This window comes from Natator depressus, chromosome 6, assembly GCF_965152275.1.
Source record: "Natator depressus isolate rNatDep1 chromosome 6, rNatDep2.hap1, whole genome shotgun sequence".
Lineage (NCBI taxonomy): Eukaryota > Metazoa > Chordata > Testudines > Cheloniidae > Natator > Natator depressus.
The window spans coordinates 69,518,133-69,540,351 of record NC_134239.1 but is presented as its reverse complement, the minus strand read 5'-3'; the positions used below and the strand labels follow the sequence as shown (position 1 = coordinate 69,540,351).

The 22,219-nt window shown below is 42.9% G+C and overlaps 1 protein-coding gene across 1 annotated transcript in view; it reads right to left on the bottom strand.

Annotated features, from left to right (window-relative positions):
- The window catches only part of SPTBN5 (spectrin beta, non-erythrocytic 5), a 142,168-nt gene that overhangs the window by 50,178 nt on the left and 69,771 nt on the right, over window positions 1–22,219 (bottom strand). The window contains exons 34-38 of the mRNA XM_074955658.1: window positions 17,163–17,267; window positions 16,191–16,376; window positions 4,661–4,816; window positions 3,821–4,012; window positions 2,397–2,492 (exon numbers count right to left, since the gene is read on the bottom strand). Of these exons, the coding sequence (XP_074811759.1) occupies window positions 2,397–2,492; window positions 3,821–4,012; window positions 4,661–4,816; window positions 16,191–16,376; window positions 17,163–17,267 (735 nt within the window). The remainder of the gene's footprint in view (window positions 1–2,396; window positions 2,493–3,820; window positions 4,013–4,660; window positions 4,817–16,190; window positions 16,377–17,162; window positions 17,268–22,219) is intronic.

Below are 22,219 nucleotides of genomic sequence, written 5' to 3'. Positions count from 1 at the left end.
AGAACAAGAAAATATCATTTGTGTGCCCCAAATGCCCATCATTGTGTCAGCTGCACAGAAGATCTCAGATCCAAACACTCTTCCCTGATACAGCACTCTTGTATCAGTCTTAGATAAAGATGGAGTGGGGATAAGGAGGGACATCACTATGAAACCAACAATGGTCATAGTTCTATACAAGGACCTTAAGGGCTTCTTATCTAATCAGAGTGGAAATAGCTGTCAAACAAATCACCCCATTCTCTTTTAAAAACATAATTCTACCTTAAATTGTATACATCTTTTATTCTGCTTGCTTCCCACATAATATACCATGGAAAGGATAATATTTGCACATAAACTCATTATCTGAGCTATGCCACATTAAGGATGTTCTTCTGAAGCACAACCTGCAGCCAGTTCTCAACAGTACATGACACTGAATGCAAAATAGAGGCATTCCAACACTCAAAAATATCAAATGTTGCAATAAGTCCAGTAAATCACATACTCATCAGGGAGACATTAATCATGGTCTAGCAGAGGCACATCGGCAGGATGCCAACACTCGGATAATAGAAGTATTGATTCCATCTGCATTTTATATATGCTACGTACATACCACTGTGCATATTTCTAAATGTACTCTGCTATAATACACAGCTGGAAAGTGAACACACTGAAAGCATTCTACATTGAATATAATCCATCTGATCCAGCAGAAACTATTCTAATGAATCAGAACCCCACATCTCCTATGCTGGAGGTTGGGAACTGACCCAACTGCCAGAAACCCTGAATAAATATATACACCCCATCTCCATGCTGCTAATTCTCAATCCAGCCACTGGGCTGTTAACCAGCAGGAGTGGGAGGTGTATAGGCAGCCCAGGCTGGGGATCATTGCTCCTAGGATGGTTACTCACCCGAATCCCAGGTTCGCCTGGCAGGTAACCCTATGAGATTGGTGAAGAATCACTGGCTAGAAGGGTGCAAGCAGTTACCCCAGGCCTAGCCTCTCTCTGCTTGTGCCACTGTGTTAGTGTTATGACTGAGCACTTGTTATGAGGGTGATCATCACAGCATCTACAATGCCAGCCTCTTGGAGATGTCTATGGAGCAGCGCAGGAGAACTGCCTATGATAGGAATTCTCTGCTACCTACCACAGAAACTAGGCACATGACCCACTTAAGAGCTATCTCATTTATAGATAGATAAGGTGAGATTTTTCCCTATCCAGTCTCCCAGAGTGACTTGAGGATTATATTGTTCCTCCCTTCCCACCTCCCCAACTCCTAACTCTTCTTCTTATTGGCTGCCACTACCTGAATCAGCCTCTTTGTACTGTCCCTTAGACACTAGCTCTGCAGGTGAGGGCTGAAGGGCCAATGAAGGTTTCTTTTGAACTCTTCTGGCCTCACTTCACTGATATCTGAAGTGTGACAGTTTTGGTTCTCTGCCTAGATGCAACATTACTGCATTCTCATAGTGACTCTAGAAATGGGAGGTACTGGAAAGGAAAGCCCAGAATTTCTCTCCAGGCATCTCAGGGCTCTCCTTCTATGCATAGTATGAGCTTCTCCTTCTGCCATTAGGGGGCAGAAAGGGAAGATGTGAGATGCTCTGACAGAGGTTGGCAGCAATATGGGGAAGGACATAGGGACTGTGGGCAGATAATACTACAGGAAACTCCCACAGACAGACCTAATATTTCCCCCTCCAGATCTTAATTAGGTTTCCCAGGCTAGCATGTCAGCAATGCAATGCAGGTATTCTTTCTTGAATGTACACTGAAACCTATTTGCCTGTGCCGAAATTAGCGCACCAACCGGGGTGCGAGAAAGCCGGCTGCAGTTTCTCACCATGGACAATAGTTCAGAGATCTCAGCAAAGAAAGCTGAAGCAGGCAGCTAGTGCGCTGTTGCTCCACAGCAGACCTCTTTTTGGAGGTTCGGTTCATGAAGGTCTGGAATGTGTTACAGGTTCCAAACCAACCCAAGCTGAACCTCACCTGAAACCACCAAGATGCCTGATCTGAGGTGAAACACACAGAGTTTTGCATAGTTTCTATCCAAAAGTGTAACCCATTTGAAGCTCACTCCAAATCTAGCCCAAGATCACTCAAAAGAGTTTCAGGTTTGCAATGCAATCCGAAGTTTCAGATTTCACTGTGATCATTTGTAAAGCTCTGTTAAGATGTCATCAGGCATTTGATGTAGTGATGCAAGGAAAGAGGATAATAGCTATTCTAACAGCTTGTGAACTGGCAAATCCCTCTACACTTCTTTCTGCTCTTCCTTCCCCTAAGGAAAATGAAATAGCTTCAAGTGGCTGTGATGCGCTTCTGTGCTGAAAAGCTGGCTTTTGGTTTAAGCCATACCAGGCATAGGGGACTAGGCATGGAAATTTCTCTTACCCCTGATGCTGCTCCTCGGAACTCATTCAGCTTTTTCATGAGCTGCAGGCAGTGTTCGTAGTCATTCCCCATATCACCAATATTAATCATCACTTCCTGGGGAAAGGGAAAACAGTTAGGTGGATATTCAGCTAACCACGGGACTTGCTTCAGGCCCGGAATGCAAGCAGCCAGCATTTCCTATGGCTTTTCCTTTTCCTGATAAACCAAAAGTGATTTCACTCATCCCACAACCATACGCTCCAGGAACACAATATCCTTTGTGATGGAAATTTTGTACATGATGGCCCAATAATGTTTTAAGTGGAGGTTTTCTGTGTCCCTGAATATCATATCCCACTTTTTGCTGCTCACCCATGTGCCTTGACTACTGAATGTCCTGGCACACTGCACAATATGCCGTTGCTTGCAGAAACTGATACGAGGAATAGAGATTGGATTCCCCAGATCTAAAAGATGGCTTTTGTTACTGAGATCAAGTAGTGGAGCCCTCAGTTTGAAACCCGAATACAATTATCTATTTATTTTTCTCCCCCTAAAGTGGATTTTAGGGTTCATAAAAGTGAAGTACTTCCATAAGTAAGTAAGTGCTAGAGCATGGGGCAGCGGGGGATGGTGTTTTCTTTCATACCACTCTCTAAGTGCATTTTAAATCATGACCTGCAAACCCTTGGACCTTTCCTGTAGTCCTGGCCCACAGCTCTGAAAATGCATTTCATTCCATTTCTAGAAACCCCCTTTCTACTGGCCTTAGGGGCTCCTATTGAGCAGAGACTGACCAATGATGTTAAATTTTGTATAGTTTTGTGATGTAGACAGATGTTCAGAGAATATGGTGAGGTCACCCCCTAACTCATTTGCCCTTATCACATACTTGTGCCTTAATCCATTGCACCACTTAGTATGAACTTCCCATCCTTAACAGCATGTGCCCTATTAGTGAAATATGACTACTGACCTCTGAATCAAGGCCCTACATTTTTCTCATTGGACAAGGTGACTGGTTTTTCATTCTTATAAGAAAAATGTCTCAGATTTAATACACAATTTAGTCAATTTAGGATTTCAGGTGCTTAGGGTAGGCTCTATTCTTTTTTCATATCTTTGTTTCAGAGGAGATGTAAAAGCAGAGCCCTGCACCCTTTGGTCTCTATAGATCCCATGACACTTTGTGAATGAATAGGGATGTTAATACTGGTGTCCTAGGCAAATTCCAACTCTGGCATGGAAACATATCAGAACGTTTTAACAGTTGCTGTGATATTCCCTATATACAATCTGTAAAGCCCTTGAAGTCCCCCAGGACAAGAGACACAATGTAAATGTCCTGAAAGGTGATATCATCATCAAATGTTCATTACTAAAAAACATATATATAGCACCATGGGCTTGCTTGCCCCAGTTAAAGAATAGAGTCCATGTACCTTCTCCCTGATCCAGGCCTCCACTTGGTCCACTTTCTGCAGAAACTCCAGGTAGTCCCGAATGTCCTCCAGCATCTTTCCATGAGCAGCAACAGCCCACTTCAGCTTCTCCCAGTGCTCCTGGAGCATACGGGTCCTACGACAGATCTCCCCTGATTTTGGGTGGCTTTGTGACACCAGGGCTTCCCCTTTCTTCATGTCAGAAAGAGAGAATTAGAAAGGAAGTTTACCACTAACAGAAGGGTTACATGATCTTTCTAGGAGGACCTCCTTCTCCCCACCCCCAACAAAACTCCACTACAAGAGCCCTCAAACTGTGAATACTCAGCCATTATTTTCAATAATTGGTAGGAGAGTCTGCACTATTCTGACGCAGTCAAGAACATTAGGCTTGGCAAGGTGAAATTCAGAGGTTGGGAGCACAAGGGAGGGTATTTCAGATAAACATCTTCCAGATGATGATTCACTCGCTCTCAGGAAGATGATTCAGACATGGTATGACATTTTCTTTCCAAGATCAGGAAGATTCAGTACTAGCAGGGGAAGTTAGTGGCTCCTTCCCATGTAAGGAACACGGAAACAGAGAAGTCCCCTGGAAACCATACATGGACAATTAATGGGACTCCCACACCTTGAATTAGTGACATTCCAGTCACCCCTATGAAATACCACCAGGATTCTTGCCACACAGAAAGGGATGGTCTCTGGTTCAGATGGAAGGAGATGGAAAACTGACACTATGCTGGGGAATATTTAATACTCACTTTGAGCTCCTTCCCCCTCTTCTTCTGCAGAATGAACCTGCAATAGCAGCAGATAGTAGCAGAATGTTGGAGTTACCTTGTTAACAGCTGTGATGATCTCCTCATTAGCCAGAATCTCAGCCTCAAAGACCTGATGTTTCTGCAGCAGCTTCATTTTGTCCTGCAGGTTGCTGTGATCTCGGATGGAAGGGTCCTCCAGCTTTTGCATGCGCTCATTGATCCAATCCTCTGCCTGCAACCAAGGGGAGCAGCAGAATTAACATGACACCCAGAAGCTGTCTCTCCTCTCCCAATCTCAGAGCCTCCTCCCAAGGCACAATGTGGTTCTGTGAAATGGCACGTGCCTGGAGGAGGCAGATTTCCAATAACTGGTAATAACAAAAGTGACTTTCTGATTTCGGAACTGTCCAGCTGAAAGGGAGTGAAAATAATTCTATCAAATGATAAGGGGAAAATATTGACAATAGCTTGGATACTATTGTTATTGTATCTCAAGTTATAAGTGAGTTTAGATGCAAACCTATGGTGACTCTTGCTCATTCACACAGATCTAACATGTTGGTCATGTTTGAGGCCAGAGAGGAATTTTATCCCAAGATTACTGCCAAGGATTTCCCCCCCTCTCCTGGATCACTGGGCAATGATCTTTCAACAAAATTGAGAGAGCATGCCACACAGAACATATTTCCTGGTATTGTGGGGTGTGCACTTGTTCTTTTCCATCTGCTTCTCTACCTCCATCAAAGAGCTGATCTCCTAGAAATCCTTGCTTCCCTTTATGAGCCTCTGAATGATTACATTTTAGTTGTGTATGGTGGGGTACATTTTCAGCATGGTAAACGGTGATTTAGCTTGATTACTTCATGTAACACAATGTCAGGATTCCCCTCTTGTCCATTCTGTTAGCAAGTGTTGGAACATGTGGGGACCTGCAGGATAATTACTGTTAACTCACTGGGGCCCTTGCAGCTATTTAGAGTCCACCCTGAATATAAGGGAGGTAGGAAGAGTGCTCTGGAAAAGGGAGCTAGGTGCGGGATGGGCAGTCCCTCAAGGAAGTAAAATCAGGAGCAGATTGGTCTAGAAAGAAGGCAACCTGGGAGTTGATAAACTGTCTGGTCAGGCTGAGGCTGGGGGTTCATGTAATATTATTTTGGAATAATCTTTATTGTCAATACTCCAGACAGCAGGGGGATGGTCACATATTTTGGTTCGTTCTTTGTTTGGAGCTGGATGGGGACTCCGTTAGCTTCCATTGCATTAATGACAGCTAGCTGTTCTGGTGATTAGCGCATGGGGCTGAGAGCTAGGAATAGAACCCAGGAGTCCTCCTATCTCTGCCACTGACCTGCTTTGTTACCTTGGTGCAGTCACTTAACAGCTCTGTGCCTCAGTTTCCTCATCTGTAAAATGGGGATATTTACCTATTCCAAACAGGTGTTATGAAGTTTAATGAATTAATATGAACCAGTTAGAAATCTTCAAGTCAAAGGCACTATAGAAGTGCCAAGTATTATTAATATTAATGGCACCTGTGCTACCAAGTCCTTTAACAGTACTTAGGAGTGTTACCTCAGCATGTTTTAAACACATGAAAGAGGATTTTTTTCCAGTTCTACCAGTTAAGTGTGAAAGATACCCTATGTTCTCCAACATGCAGGCATGGTGTGCACACCCTTAGTTATTTTCTGAGCCCTCCCCCTCTTTATTTTGGGCAGGTGTTGAGAGCCCGTTCATCAGTATACATTTCACATTTAACTGTGAATCTCTTCACAGTCACTGTTTTCTGTTATAATTGGACGTAAGAGTCACCAAATGAGTAACTGTACCAGTTTATTTCTGTAACCTGGGTCCTTCTCATCTCATCCCCCTTGTGTGTGTGACATCCTCAACTGTTGGTCAGGTCTGTCATCTAGATTGCAAGGGGAAGGTCCTGTTTTCTGTGAAGTGCTTGCTGCACACTTGTGGCTGCTAGAAATTAAACAAGTAATAAACAAGATCAGCAGCTCTTTCTGAAGAGCTAATTATGGTCATGCCTCTCTTAAAATCTGTCTCCTTCAGGGATTTAAATGCAGCCTGTTAGAATAAAACAGGCAATAGGATCTACTTCAGTTTTTCACAAGTAACAAAAAAGTATGCCAAGTTTCAGTTCGTAGCACTGAAAGAAATGTCTTCTTTCCATCATGCCTTTGAGAACTGGAAACTTGACACATATAATGACCGATCCTGTATTCCTCAAGCCACTGACATACAGTAAAATTTTGGCTCCACAAGGACAGCAAATTGAGATCATTTTTGTGTGCCTCAAAACACATCATCAGTTGCCTTTGGGGGACTGCACTGACTGTATATGGGACTCAGAAGTTGGGTGTTTTTCCTTGTTAATTACCAGTTTGAATCCGTCTTTCAGCCACTGAAATTCTGTACACAGAAACAGCCCTCATCTGTTTTCTCCTTCCACAAGCTGTTTTTTTCCCTCCCATAAGCTCATGTAGGGATTCAAAAAATAAACTTGGTATCAAGGTTGTCAAGGGCAGCAAACTGTCATCTGTGACTTTCGTTACTAATGCACTCCCTGCTCACAAGCTAAGGCCTTCTCCCATTACGCAGACACACATTAACACTCAATGGACTCTTAACTGTCTCTCTTCTTTTTAAAAGGAGTCTTATCTGAACAGTGAGACTGGGCAGCCAATAGATCTTTTCTGGTAACTCACCATAGGGTCTCTTTCACACTTTCTAATATTAAACCCAGGGCATTGTGACACTATCTTTAACAGGTTTCAGAGTAGCAGCCGTGTTAGTCTCTATTCGCAAAAAGAAAAGGAGTACTTGTGGCACCTTAGAGACTAACCAATTTATTTGAGCATGAGCTTTCGTGAGCTACAGCTCACTTCATCGGATGCATCATTGAAGCTTATGCTCAAATAAATTGGTTAGTCTCTAAGGTGCCACAAGTACTCCTTATCTTTAACAGGGTCACTGCCACACTCTACTGGCAGACCAGATACAATTTTGTTAAAATCCCATTTAACAACCATTTCTGTAGCTTTCCTCCTATCATTCTATCAAGTGACTTAGACAGTCTCCAGGCTTCAGTAGAAAGGAGCAGTCAGCAGGATCTAGATAATGAGGAGGACATTCAGGGTACATAGCAAAGCTGACCTATTTTCCCAGGATCTCTCCAGGAAGTGGGTTTTGACAGGGATGATGAGTGAAATCCTGGTTTCATCGAGGCGAGTGGCAAAACTCCCATTAGGACCTGGGTTTCACCCAGTGTAGGGAGATGGGAACAGCCTGATTTCTGGTGGGCGCTGGTTGGTTTTTTAAATTCTATACAGCCTCTATTTAGAAACATTTATTTTTGAACGTATTTGTGCTCAGAATTCAGGGTGAGCACACTTGGCAAAATACATTATTAAGCACAGTACTTAGCATTTATATAGTGCTGCATGAATTCCAGGCACTATATAAATATTAATGAATTAATCCTCCCAACGCTTCTGTGAGGTAGATGGATAAGCACATTATTCCCTTTACAGATGGAGAAAGAGAGAGAAAAGTGAAGTGACTCTGCCAAGGCCACATGATGAGTGAATTGGCAGAGCCAGGATCAAAAGTCAGGACCTCCTGACTTTCAGCCTTGTGATCATTCCCTCAGACTAAAGTAAATACATTCCTAATCAGCAGCTTCCCTTTTTTCTCAGATGATTAAGGATGTGATGCACAGTTTGTGACAGTACGGAAGCATACTGGAGACCTCACAACCACTGGATGCTCAAATAGCTACGGTAGCAAAAAATACCCACCACCAATTGCAGCAGAAGACTGTGCCCCATTTTGTGATCCACATGCGGGTTCTCCAGACTTCAGGATTGCAATTCCTGTCTAGAAATGAAGTCACGTACCCTGAAAATGCTCAGGCTGCTGCATTTTGCACCAGCTGATCTTAAACAGACCATATGACTCCAATACTCTGCCTTCTGTACCATCTTCCCAATAAACAGAGAATCCAGTTCTCTCTCCTGATATTCAAAGCTCTCCATGTGATTAGCCTGAGTTATCTGAGAGTTTGCTTCTCCCCCATGGCTATAACTGCTACCTTCCACTGGAACAATGATTCTATTAACCAACGGGGATAGCTTTTGACTACAGGAGATAGGATTTTCACAGGAACTGGACCTAGACTATGGAACTTACTCTCACAAGAAATAAGAATAATTGCTGTTGGCACACAATGAATAACCACTGTGTTGGCACACAGGGCCAGATCCTGCTCTAAGATATACATGTGTGTCAGTCAGGGGAGCAGGGAGAGCTTCTTTCCACAGGACAAGAGCGGAGAAGGATTATAATTTAATACTCAGGAGGCACTGAGGGGTAGACATATTCCTAAACCAGCTGGTGGACTGCATCCACAACTAGCATTGCCAACCCCCCATCCAGGCAGCAGGTTTGTGGCCATCTGCCTCATTAACCTGGGATACCCTATGCCTTTTGAAAATAGCAGCAGTGTGCAATTCGCCATTCATTCCCTCAGCCCAGCCCATGGACTCCTGCTCTGCCAGGAGTATTTGTGGGGCAGAGGATGCATCAAGCCAGAATTCCAGCTACCATGCTCACTACTGACCGGGTCAGGATTTGGCTCGTTACTTATTGACAAATACAAGGATAGCATTTGGCTATTTAATAGGGTCTTGCTAGAATACATTTTAAAAAGAGGATGGGCTTTGAAAAAGTTTTTTCTGACCGTGAATTCAAACACTGCCAAGGAAGAGGGAGCTGCTGAGATACTGAACTGCTTAGTGTTAGCGGGGAGGGATGCCCGCACAGGCTGTTTGTACAAATGGAATCTTAAATACTGTTTTAAAAAACTCCTGTCTGTAACATAAAGAATAAAGTGCAGGTTGTGGGCAGCAGCTATCCAGCTGGCGTTTGCTTTTGGTAACAGTCTGGGCTTGAAATATGTCAGCTTAGCGCAGGGCAGCGTTTGGGGTGACTGAACCTCCCCGCTTTTTCTTTCCACTGCTGAGGAGTGTTTCAAGGGAGGCCACAACAGGTGCATCTGCAAAGCCAATAACAGTGTGTGCAAATGCCCCCGTCAGCTCCCGTGTGTGTGATGTTTGTGCCAGCTTGACGGATGCTGGCACATTTTTCAGGCACGCACATTGGGCTGCCCTTTGGAAATGTGACCTGGGATGTCTTCCCAACCGTGATGTCAGCAGCAGCAGCAACAACTCTATTACAAGGCTAAGTCCAGAACAGGAGAAACAAATAGAATCGGAATCGTTTTACAGAGATGGTCCTAAAGCAGCTAAAGAGCTGCTCTAACTTATGACACTGGCATAAAGTTCCTAAGTGACCTTACACCAGTGGAGGATAAGCATAGCTCTGCTTGGCTTCACCATGCTCTCTCCCTCCCCACATCCGTCCCACCTAGGAATGCCCGTTTCTTCCTTCTATGCCAGAGAGAAGGGAGCAAGGGGCATAGAAGGCAATTATTTCACCTTTGCCATTTTTACCCTAGTGAAGAGTTCCCCTGTGTTCAAAGTGGCTGTAAATGGATAAGAGAATCCAACCTTAGAAACCATGTCATAATCATGGTGCAATAACAACCACCTTTATTAAAAGAATTTCCTCTTCAGATGTTTAGAAACACAGGTGTTGCTATACCTGGATAGACCTTTGATCAAGCTAGTCTCTTGCAGTGGCCAGTGCCTGATGTTTCAGAGGGATGTAATTCCCCCCTCCTGCCATAAATCATTCTTACTGTAATGATAGTAGGAATTTTGAAGTAGGAACCAAAGTTACCCATAGTGTTGTACGGGGAATCATTGTACGTAGTGAGCCTTATCAGCAGAAGCACATTGCACTTGGAGCCAGGCAGGCAAGCCAGCAGCACCTATCTGTACAGATCTCAGCAACAAATAAAGTGTTTACTGTACTTAAAAAGTCTTTTCTTATATTATAATAGCAAGTTGGCAGCAGCTATTACATGGTGTCAGAAAACACTAGAAGTAAGAAAAGAGTAGAAGAAAACTGAAAAGAAACGGACCAACTAAAGCCTCCAGGAAAGTTAGCGTTTGAAGAAAATGGAGAAAGTGGAAGGAAGGATTAGAGCTGGACATCATTGCAAGTGGCATGGACAAAAACAATGAACGGCTGCAAACAGCATTATTTCCTTCTGCAGCAGGTGAAGAAAACAGTGGCGTATTTAATACTTTTCAATGTAATGATGTAGCAGATAAAGAAACAAAAACCAGATCATACAGAATATGTTTAAGGCATACTGTGCACCGCAAAGAAATATGTATGGGAGTCACAGTTTTTTCACCAGAAATCGGATGATGGGAAAGTATAGAGCAAGATGTAACTGATTTAAAACTGGCAGTACAATTGTAGAGAACTGTGAGAGTCACTCATTAAAGACTGCATCATGTGTGAGGTTGCATCAGTTCAAGCTAGGTTGTTGTGGGACAGTAATTTAATCCTTGAATGTGCTGTGGACATATGACATGCGGATGAAATGACTGCAAAACAACTGAAAGGCCTAGATGAACTGGAGAAACACCTTTAGTAAGCACCCAGACACGCAGTCATGAACTGGAGTGGTGTCCTGCAACTAATAAAAGCCTGCAATCAAGAGAAGTGAAAAGAGCAATCAGAGAGGCAACTAAAGGTTGTTATAAATGCAGCCATAGTCATGCCATAAGGTAGCCTCCTACACATGAGCAAGAAAGAGGAAGATTTGGCAAATGCAATCATATTGTGAAAAAGTGCAACTCTGGAAGGCAAAAGTACCAGGGCCAGGGCCGGCTCTAGGCACCAGCAAAACAAGCAGGTACTTGGGGCGGCACATTTCTAGGGGCGGCGTTCCAGCGCCGGCCATGCAGCCCTCCGCCTCCTCCGCCTGCTCCCCTGAGCGCACCGCCGCTGCTCCGCTTCTCCCCCCTCCTTCCCAGGCTTGCCGTGTGGCAAACAGCTGTTTCGCTCAGCAAGTCTGGGAGGGAGCAGCGGCACGCTTGTGGGAGGTGGCGGTGGTGGAGCAGAGGCGAGCTGGGGTGGGGAGTGGTTCCTCTACCCCCCCACCCTCGCTCACCTCCTCTCCACCCGCTCCCCTGAACGTGCTGCCTCTCCCTCACATGAAAGGAAGGCGGGAGACGCGGAGCAGCAGCATGTTCAGGGGAGCAGGCGGAGCAGAGGTGAACTAGGGTGGGAGGTTGCGGGGGAGGAGCCGCAGGAAGCAATGGGGGGGGTGGAGAAATGCGGCACGCCCGGGGAGGAGGTGGGGCTGGGGATTTGGGGAAGGGGTTGGGAAAGGGCAGAGTTGGGGTGGAGCCGGGAGCAGGGGGGTACGAAAAAAAAGTGGGGGTGGCCAAAAATTTTTTTGCTTGGGGCGGCAAAAATCCTAGATCTGGCCCTGACCAGGGCAAAGAGCTGTTTAACCTCACAGAAGCAGGTGAGCACTCGTAAGATCTGTTCCTCTGTGTGCTAAGTACTGAGCCTCCAAAGGATGCGTGGAATGTGGATTTGCTCATTATTGATCACAAAACTATGAGTTTTAAAATCAATATTGGGGCACAGGCCAAAGTGATGTCTGTAAAGTGATACAACAGTTTAATGGCCGAACTCCTTGCTCAACTCAAGTATTCAGCTGATAACCTACTTGGGGGAAAACTGCAGGTATGTGGTGAATGCAACTTGGACTGTGAGTATTGGCATAAGAAAACATTGGTGGAATTTCAAGTGGTAGGATCTGACTCAAGTGGTGTGGATTGCACCCTCAGCAAGTTTGCAGATGACACTAAACTGGGAGGAGAGGTAGATACGCTGGAGGGTAGGGATAGGATACAGAGGGCCCTAGACAAATTAGACGATTGGGCCAAAAGAAATCTGATGAGGTTCAACAAGGATAAGTGCAGGGTCCTGCACTTAGGACGGAAGAATCCCATGCACCGTTACAAACTAGGGACTGAATGGCTCGGCAGCAGTTCTGCAGAAAAGGACCTAGGGGTTACAGTGGACAAGAAGCTGGATATGAGTCAACAGTGTCCCCTTGTTGCCAAGAAGGCCAATGGCATTTTGGGATGTATATGTAGGGGCATTGCCAGCAGATGGAGGGACGTGATCGTTCCCCTCTATTCGACATTGGTGAGGTCTCATCTGGAGTACTGTGTCCAGTTTTGGGCCCCACACTACAAGAAGGATGTGGAAAAATTGGAAAGAGTCCAGTGGAGGGCAACAAAAATGATTAGGGGACTGGGACACATGACTTACAAGGAGAGTCTGAGGGAACTGGGATTGTTTAGTCTGCGGAAGAGAAGAGTGAGGGGGGATTTGATAGCTGCTTTCAACTACCTGAAAGGGGGTTCCAAAGAGGATGGATCTAGACTGTTCTCATTGGGAGCTGATGACAGAACAAGGAGTAATGGTCTCAAGTTGCAGTGGGGGAGGTTTAGGTTGGATATTAGGAAAAACTTTTTCACTAGGAGAGTGGTGAAGCACTGGAATGCGTTACTAGGGAGGTGGTGGAATCTCCTTCCTTAGATATTTTTAAGGTCAGGCTTGACAAAGCCCTGGCTGGGATGATTTAGTTGGGGATTGGTCCTGCTTTGAGCAGGGGGTTGGACTAGATGACCTCCTGAGGTCCCTTCCAACCCTGATATTCTATGATTCTATGACTCCAAAGCTATACTGGGCTTACAGGCAGTGACAAGTTTAAACTTAGTGCGGAGAGTCAATATGATAAAGGAAGAAACAGAAGGTGAATGGAATATATTTAAAGAATACCAGGATTTATTTGAAGGTGAGCGTGCTTGCCAGGTAAGCACACCATAAAGATGAACACGCAAGTACCACCTGCAGTTCACCACCTTGCAAACTTCCAGTGGTATTAAGGGACAAAATAGAAAAAGAATTGCTCTGCATGGAACAGTTGCAAGTAATAACAAAAGTGCAAGAACTTACAAAATGTCAATTCCATACTAACTGTCGACAAATCAGGTTGAGATAAAAGAAAAGTATGCTTGGATGCAAGAGATATGAATAAAGTGACACAAAGGGAACATTTTCAATTACCTAAAGTAGAACTCACTAGCAAGTTAGCAGAAGCTACAGTTTTCACTGTCTTAGATGCCAGTAGTGGATTTTGGCAAATACAGCCGATTGACAAAATTCTAGACTGTTCACTCAACACACCATTAGGAAGGTACATGTTCACCAGAATTCCTTTTAGCATCTGTTCAGCTCCTGAAGTATTCCAAAGAATGCTCCACAGACATTTGAAGGTCTGGAAGATGTTGAATGTTATATAGATGACATACTGGTCTGGGGAAATACCAGACAAGAACATGATGAAAGGCTCAAGAGAGTTCTAGACAGGTATCGTGAAAGGCATCTGTGACTGATTGAACAAGAGCAAACACAAATGGGCTCCGACAGAGATAAATGTTTGAGAGCATTCCTTGAAAACAGAAGGTTATTTACCTTGGGAAATTTATCCTGCACATGTCAACAGTAGCAATTCCTTTAAGACAACTATTGGGAAAAGATGTCAAGTTCACCCATATGCCAATGCATGAGGTGGCATAGGAGCATTTGAAAGAATTGTTTACAAGGGCATCTGTGCTGAAATACTTTCATGTCAAAGACCAGTTGCTGTGCCAGAGGATGCGAGTTCTACCGGATTAAGGGCTATTGCTGCCAAAGGTGGCTCCTGTTGCTTATTGCTTCTAAAGCTCTGACAACTACCCAACAGAATTATGCCCAAATAGAAAAAGAAATTCTGGCAATAGTATCTGGCTTCACTTGATTTCGTCAGTTTATCTATGGGAAAAAGCCTTCGGCCATTTTCAGAGAACCTTTGCGCAGTGCTCCACCAAAGATTCAAAGACGGTTGTTAACACTCCAGAAATATCAATTGAAAGTTGGGTACAGACCAGGGAAAGTCTTAGGAATTTCAGACAGCTACTGCAAATGATGTCCTGCAAACCTTAAAACAAACAATTTCCCAAGGATGGCCAGACCAGAGAATGGAAGTACCAGAGGACAGTTGTGCTTATTGGTCATAGAGAGAGGAACTAAGTATGCAAGATGGACTTGTCTTCAGAAGTAATAGAATCATAGTAGTACTGGAATATCTCAGAAAGGAGATCTCATCTTGTATTCATAAGAGTCATATGGGAGCAGAGCTACGTAAAAAGAGAGCTTTGGATGCTGTCTACTGGCCAGACGTGTAGTCAAATTGAGGACATGGTATAGTCCATTGAAACACATGTTAAACCTTCAGAAACAAAGATCTAAAGGAACTAGTGTTACCACATGAGGTCCCAACAGACCATGGCAGAAACTTGGCATGAACCTGTTTAAATGTCAAGGTACAGATTATCTTACTCTGGTTGATGATTATTCAAAATACTTAGAAGTCTGCTTGTTTCAGGACACCACAAGGGTGTCTATCATCAGACACTGCAAGTCTATAATTGCAAGGTATAACATACCTTGATGAACTCATTAGTGCAATGGAGCACAATTTGGCTCTAGAGACTTTAAAACTTTTGAAAAGCAATAGGACTTTATTCACAAAACATCATGTCTGTTATTCCTACAATTGAATGGAATGGCTGAGAGAGCAGTTCAAACTGTGAATCAGATTTTAAAAAAATCTGTTTTGTGTAACACACATCCCTATTATATTGGATAGGGTTATTAGAATACCCCTATAGGAAATTGAAGATCACCTGCTCAACTCGACATGAAAAGATGTTTTAAAACCAGATTGCCAACTTCATCAAAGTTGTTGAAACCCTACCTGATGCAAAGAGATATACAAACTAGCTCAAAATTGAGACAAGCAAAGCAGAAATATTTCTTTGACAAATGTGCAAAGCTGCTATCACAAGAAAATGGAGACACTGTTTGTATTCGCCAAAAAAGAGCATGGAAACATGCAAAGGCGATTGACCAACACACTGCTCCCAGATCTTGTCTTACTGAGACAGAGGAAAGTGATGTCTATAGAAGATACAGAAAGGATTTGACGAACACTAAAAGAACTGTGCAAGAGGGGAATGAAAATAGGGGACAAACAGAAACTGTGTCAACATTCAACTCAAATACAAGCAACACCAGCTCAGTTTGCTGAAGCTACTGAGACTCAAGTGGTCAGTTCGAAGAGAAAGAAGTGGGACACTGATAATCCTGCCACTACCTCAAGGCAGAGTGATAAGAAAACCTATTCGATACATTGGATAAAGAGGCTAATTGTTCTAGACTCTTAAGGATTCAGATTATGGATGCTAAATTAAGTAGGCACAGTTAAATAAAAAAACTGAAATGTAGTTAAATTGTATGCATTTTTTAAAAGGGTGGAAATGTAATGATAGTAGGAATTTTATGGATAATTTTGGTTCTTACTCTAGTATTGTATGGAGGGAATCATTATGCAGTTAGCCTTATCGGCAGACGCACATTGCTTGCGCTTGGAGCCCTGCTGACAGCCTATCTGGACAGTTCTTAGCAATGAGTTAAGTGTTTACGGTTACATAAAGTCTTGAGTATCTTTCCTTATGTTATAATGGCAAGTTGGCCATAGCTATTACACCTACCTCTGTGAGGTTCTGGTAGAAGAGCATGAGAAGGAGTGTGGTTTGCAGTTTCTCCCGTCTACTCTGAGACAGATCTTTGATCCAATTCCTCCTCTCAAGTACAGAGTTCAATTTGTGCTGGATCTTTATCCCCTCCAACCCACCATCCTTCTGCAGCCTCTTTGCCTGTTCCTGAAGAGATGTCACCTGTTAAGGGAACAAAACTGAAATCACAGCTGTGTCTCAACACGTGGAAGAATATGACAGAAACAGTTTCCTTTCTCTGTCGCCTTCTTACCATACCTAAAAAGATGGCCCCTTCTGGAAGAACTGAGAAAGGCAGGAAAAAGCTAAAATAACATTGTAATACATCTGTGGCCACCTAGGATTTCCCATTTGCCACTATGCCGCACATCATGGCCACTTTGACCTACACAGCAGCTATATGGGTTAAAGGAGAATCTCCATTAGTTGACAGCAGCTTAGGAACTTTTATACACAGCTGAGCAGTTCTGCTTCTATCCCATAGAGGACAGGGGAAAACACACACACACACACACAACATTTCATTACTAGTTTTGCAGACACACACACAGTATATATTTACATAATCCTTGCCCCATGGTGTTCTGTGCTAACTAATCTATATTCTTGCTCTAAAATTTTGTTTTTGAGGAAGGAATAGGAACATTTGCTATTAGCAGCACATAGTAAAGAACTCATTCTAGATTTCCTCTGGTAAGTCTCAGTATTCCAATCTTTGGGCAATTTTCTTACAGGTAATAAGACACTACAGCCAGCATAAAACCATGGACTGTTTATTGCTTTCCTTCCACTTCTCAGCCTTCTTATTTCACTAGACTTCATTAAGACTTTCCTGCCTTCCCAGTATTCTCTATTTGGCTTAAGCATATCAGCCCAACCAACAAGTCTCTGCTTTGCCCATAAGACAAGACTTCTCCTCTGTACTTGATACAGTATTCTTCATTTTACCTTTTCATCCTGAGAGGTCAGAATCTTCTCAAAAGCCTCGTGTTTCCTGATCAGCCGCTCCACCTCATCTACCGAGTTTCCCAGGTCACTGGTTTTCAAATAAATCTACAAACAAAAGTTGAATTAGTTTCTAGCCAACTTTGCTGTAAGTGAAAATTGGGTGAATCTGATGCATTTTAGCATGAGACATTAACACCAACACTGGCAGTGTGCTCCAGAAAGGACCAGGCATTAAACAATTAATGGAGGAAGGAGAGACATTGCAGAGGAAAAACATACCAGGATAAAAGGGTAGAGCTGCACATTTCTGGGCAAAGTGGAGGTGTGTTGAGAGAAAGGTTTGAGGAAGCTTGTATATCACTTGCATAATTCAAGCTAGTACTATCACTCACTGCTCGAGAGAGTGTTGGAAGAGCCGAGGATGCGGACGATACATTAGTAGAGCTAACTGAAGAATAGGGAAGTGTGACTGTGGAGGATAGTTGCACAGCATCTGCCTGCAATGTGTTTGGCTCCAGCCAATGTTTTGTGCTTCAGAGAGACCCTAGACTGGAATAGCAGGGACAGCTTTTGGAGAACCGAGCTCTGCACTAGTCACTTCAGAAATTGTTTGTATGTTTGCTAAATATGCCACATGCATCCCCAGAATGCTGAGCTGTATTTCACGTTATCCTGGTTTTAGGGAAATCAATTGCACAAATAGGTGTCTCCCATACCTTCTGTAACTAATGCATTTTTTTCCCCAAATGCAAAATAAACACACTTAATCAATTCCCCTTGAGGGGGAAAAAAACCCCTTTTCTGCAGGAAGCTTGTAACTTGCTGCATTTCCTTGGAATGAATTGCTCTTTAGTTCATTCTCCTTTTTACTGTGTGAAAAAGGCAGGACAAAAACTTTAATGGATTAGATGGCTATGGTAAGGCTTGGTCAAGGATTAGTGTCAGGCTTGGTACTCAGTGGGGTAGCCACTGGACAAACATATGGCTGCACAGACAGTTTCTAGTTTTGCATAGAGGGAAGAGAAGTCTGAGACCCAGGTATAATTTAAAGGAATTAAGAGGAGGGAAAAAATAAAACACAATCAGAGAAACAACAGGAAGATCAACGCTCCTGGAAGAAGCCCCACCAGGAATATTGGCAAATTGGTATCGCACAATATATATGTGCATGGGAGAAATGATATTGTCCAGAAAGAGTTCTCACAATTTGCAAAAGATTGCAATTCAGTCACATCTCAATGTGTAATATATACCAGGGCAAAGATATTCTTACACAGCTACACTGGAAAATCAATGGTGAAACCACTTGTCTGGCCAGAAATATCAATCAATCTTCCTGTCCCACCCAGTAGCTTCTAGAGGAGAGGCTTACCTGACATACTTTACATACAGTGTCAGCCAGACCTCATGCTGAGGCTGGAAGCTCTGGATACAGTTGGATCAACTGACTGAAATCAAGTCCTGGACTCACCTTCCAATTCATTTTTTGGAAGTGAACTTGAGATAAATATTTTGCATACACAGACAAGTGTACAGGGAAGTATTTAGCCCAATCTAGATTTATCAGCTGGGCTGCATTAATCCACTTGTGAGTATGAGAAGACAGGTTAAAAAATATCCCCACAACTAAATTTTAGTGGAGGGGGACCACCATAGACCAAGCCTAGGCTCTTAAGAAGTCTGCCTCAAAAAGCGTTGGGTTGGATAAAGGGATGGATCATCATCAAAGCCTATTTCACATTAAAACTAATCACACTTTAAAGCAAACATTGTTGTCCCTCATACCCTGGCTCCTCTATCTAACCTACAGTTCAGGGGTGCAGAATAAAGGTGCTAAGACTTTTGTTTGTTTTAATGTTCCTCTTTGGTTGGGCCTTGCGGAGAAAAACTTCACCCATTGCACTTTTGATCGGTCTCCTGTACAGCCAAATAGCCACCCTACTCCTTGTACAACTGACACCCCATAGTTACCACCAGACTTAGTTACCTTGGAAAAAATACCTTCAGCCTAAATCTATTAGTCCTGGACTCTGAGCAACTCCGCATCCCACTACAGTCCCCTTTTCTTCCATCTGAAACGGCATTTCTTGCATACTGTGTCTCCGCTGCAGAAGCTGCTTTAAAGGCATATCACATCCTTTGCCATGTTTTATGGCTTAGCTACAATCTCAGGAAGGAAAAATCCACCTGAGAAATGGAAACGTGTCACATTAGACATAGTTGTCAGAGTCTGTACAGCTTTCCACAGGTGCACTTCCAGGCCTGTTTGTGTGACTATTTTCCAGTGGCATCTGTATCAGATTCTAGGGCACATGGAGGAGTGGGCAACCATCCACCTCCCCACTACTGCATCTGTGGTGGGCAAAGGAGGAGAGAGTTGAAAAGGGAGAGTTGGGTCATCATCAACTTCCCCCTACTAAAGCCACTGGTGACATCTGACAGAATGAGGGTGGGGACAGTGAGCTGTTGCTATTGGAGAGTTTTGTGACTTGCTCCTACTTCCATGGTGGTTTCTATGGATGCGGAATATAGAGCACTGAAAACCTGAGGCAAGCCCCATTGCATACAATGGAAGAAGTCCCAGTGACTTCACTGGGCCTTGAATGAAGCTATCACAGAGCCGTGCATCTAACTCTGTGCTGATACAAAGAGAGTAAGCACAGAAGCCTCCAGGATTGTAGGAGTGGTACCATTAGTGATGATGTGGTTGGAAGAAAGCAACACCAACAGCGCAAAGCACCCTGCTGAAGGAGTTTCTGTGTGGTGAGAAACTGTCCTTTCCTCATTTAAACTGAACACTAGATGAGACTTTCAGAATGAGGAGAACTGCAGCACTTTGCCATTAAAGCATTTGTTGTAACAATCTGAAAGCAGAATGGAAACTGGCTCTCAGACTCTGACATAGGCCCTTTGCCAGTTAAGTCTTTCTTTTTTCTTTTCTTTCTCTTTCTTTCTTTCTTTCTTTTTTTTTTTTTTGGCAATAGGGAGCTGCCTGTGAGAGGTTTTCAAACTCCTATTTTTAATGAGAAATGTTAATTTAAAATACAATGAACTGTATTGTTTTCCCAGGTAACTAGCCAGGGCCCCACATTGCATACAAGGGGCATAAGCTTTCTTTCAGGTTTATTTAAGTGTTTTTGTTCTGAATCACCTCTGTCAAATTCTTAGAGACCAAAAAAAAAAAAAAAAAAAAGCCACAGATTAAAACATTCGCTATAAAACAGCCTCCCTTTTCAAATGAAAATTTGCAGAGACTCCTAAAAAGCCACAGAGTGGACCTAGCCCTTCTGAGATTTAAAATGGAAATCTAACAAACAGCCAAGTTGTTAAAAATGCAAAGTGCTGAAACAAACAGATTTTCATTCGGTTTCAAATGGAGTTTCACTATCCCTGAGTTCATTGTAAATAGATGTAACTATATTGTCATTATGACAGTGAAGTCCACACCATAGGTCAGTAGAGTGCTAAACTCAGAGTTATATTGGTCCATAATGTCAAAATAAATTCCTATTTTAAACTAAAAGGCACAACATACGCACTCACCTGGCAGACCAGATCAGCTATTTGAGAAAACCCAAAGGAAACATTCTGGTTATTAGCATAACTATGCTCTCTGGGCACTACAACCTTAAGTTCACCAGCTCATCACACAGACCCGTCGGTGGTTGTTGCAGCTCAGAGAAAAGCTTGTCTTTCAAGAAATATTATTTTTTCCCAGAACAAGAATTATTGTAACTCAGCACTTGACTGAATCTTTCAACCACTCACTTCCTGAGCTGCTTCTCTTCACAGCCTGACCAGCTCCAAGTATTCTACCCAGCACATCACACATCTTGGAACCGATGCAATTGTTCCACACATGGAACTCCAGTTGGAAGCTCTGGGAGTTCTAAGTGTGGCCAATGGCAGGAATAGGCCAGTTGCTAACAGTTTTAGGCTCCTGAAAAACCTCAAAGCTGATAGGGAAGTTCTCTGCTAGTGTAGTGGGGAGCAACTGCAGGGGTCAACCTGGTCTAAAGTCTGATGAAAAAGTACACTAAAACCAAAAATTTAAAGGAGAAAAACAAGATTACATTTTTCTTAGCAGAAGTAAATAAAGCACTTAATACAATTTATATTTCAGAATTATTTGTTTACTATGCTGTATTGAGTAGAAGGTACAATTACAGTATGATACCTCTTTAAGTTGAATAAGACACAAAATGTTTGTAAAAATATATACATATGTCTCACATACTAAAGTCACTCTGCTTGTGGCCTCATGTCTCACAATGCACTTGAGGTGTGTTTATATTACATACATTTATGGGTGCTCTTCCCCATCCTTCCATTTGTATGTTATTTCTTACATATATGAATATAAATACATGACATGGCCCTTGACTGAAATACACATGGGAAGCGCACAGAACTCAGTCAATATTCAGTTTCTAGTATTGCTATAATGAAAAAAACCTACCCCATAAGTGATAGGTTTAAAAACAGAATCCTAATACTTTTACAATATCAACATTAAAATGTTTACTTATGATACCTTTTGCTTGAAAACTTATACTAAATTCCCCTTCAACTCCCCCAGGCTTCATTAGTAGAGACACTGTGAAGATGTCCAGATTTTAGAGAGACAAAATTCCCTTCTTTCCTCCAAGAGAGGGTGGTCTCTCCCTCTCGCGCGCGCGTGCTCTCATAAAAGTAGTTTCTTTCTATGCACTTAACCACATTAATTTTACAAACCAAGGGGTACTTATTAAAAGTTAAAGCGAAAGGAATTATCCATTTAGAAATAAAGCACAACTTGACAACTTAGCAAATAAAAAATTGTGATACAGGAAAATCTAAGAGAATAGACTGACGGTATCTACAGGTTCCCACAGTGACTGGCAAAGAGAAAAACCAATTCTTGGCCAAAGGGTTTGATCCTGAAAGGGACTGAGCATTTAAATACATGCATACATTTAAGCACACAAGTAACTCCATTGACACTGGTGGGACTATTCACATATTTAAAGGTTAGCATGTGATTTGCAGGATCAGATCACAATGCTCAGCATCTTGCA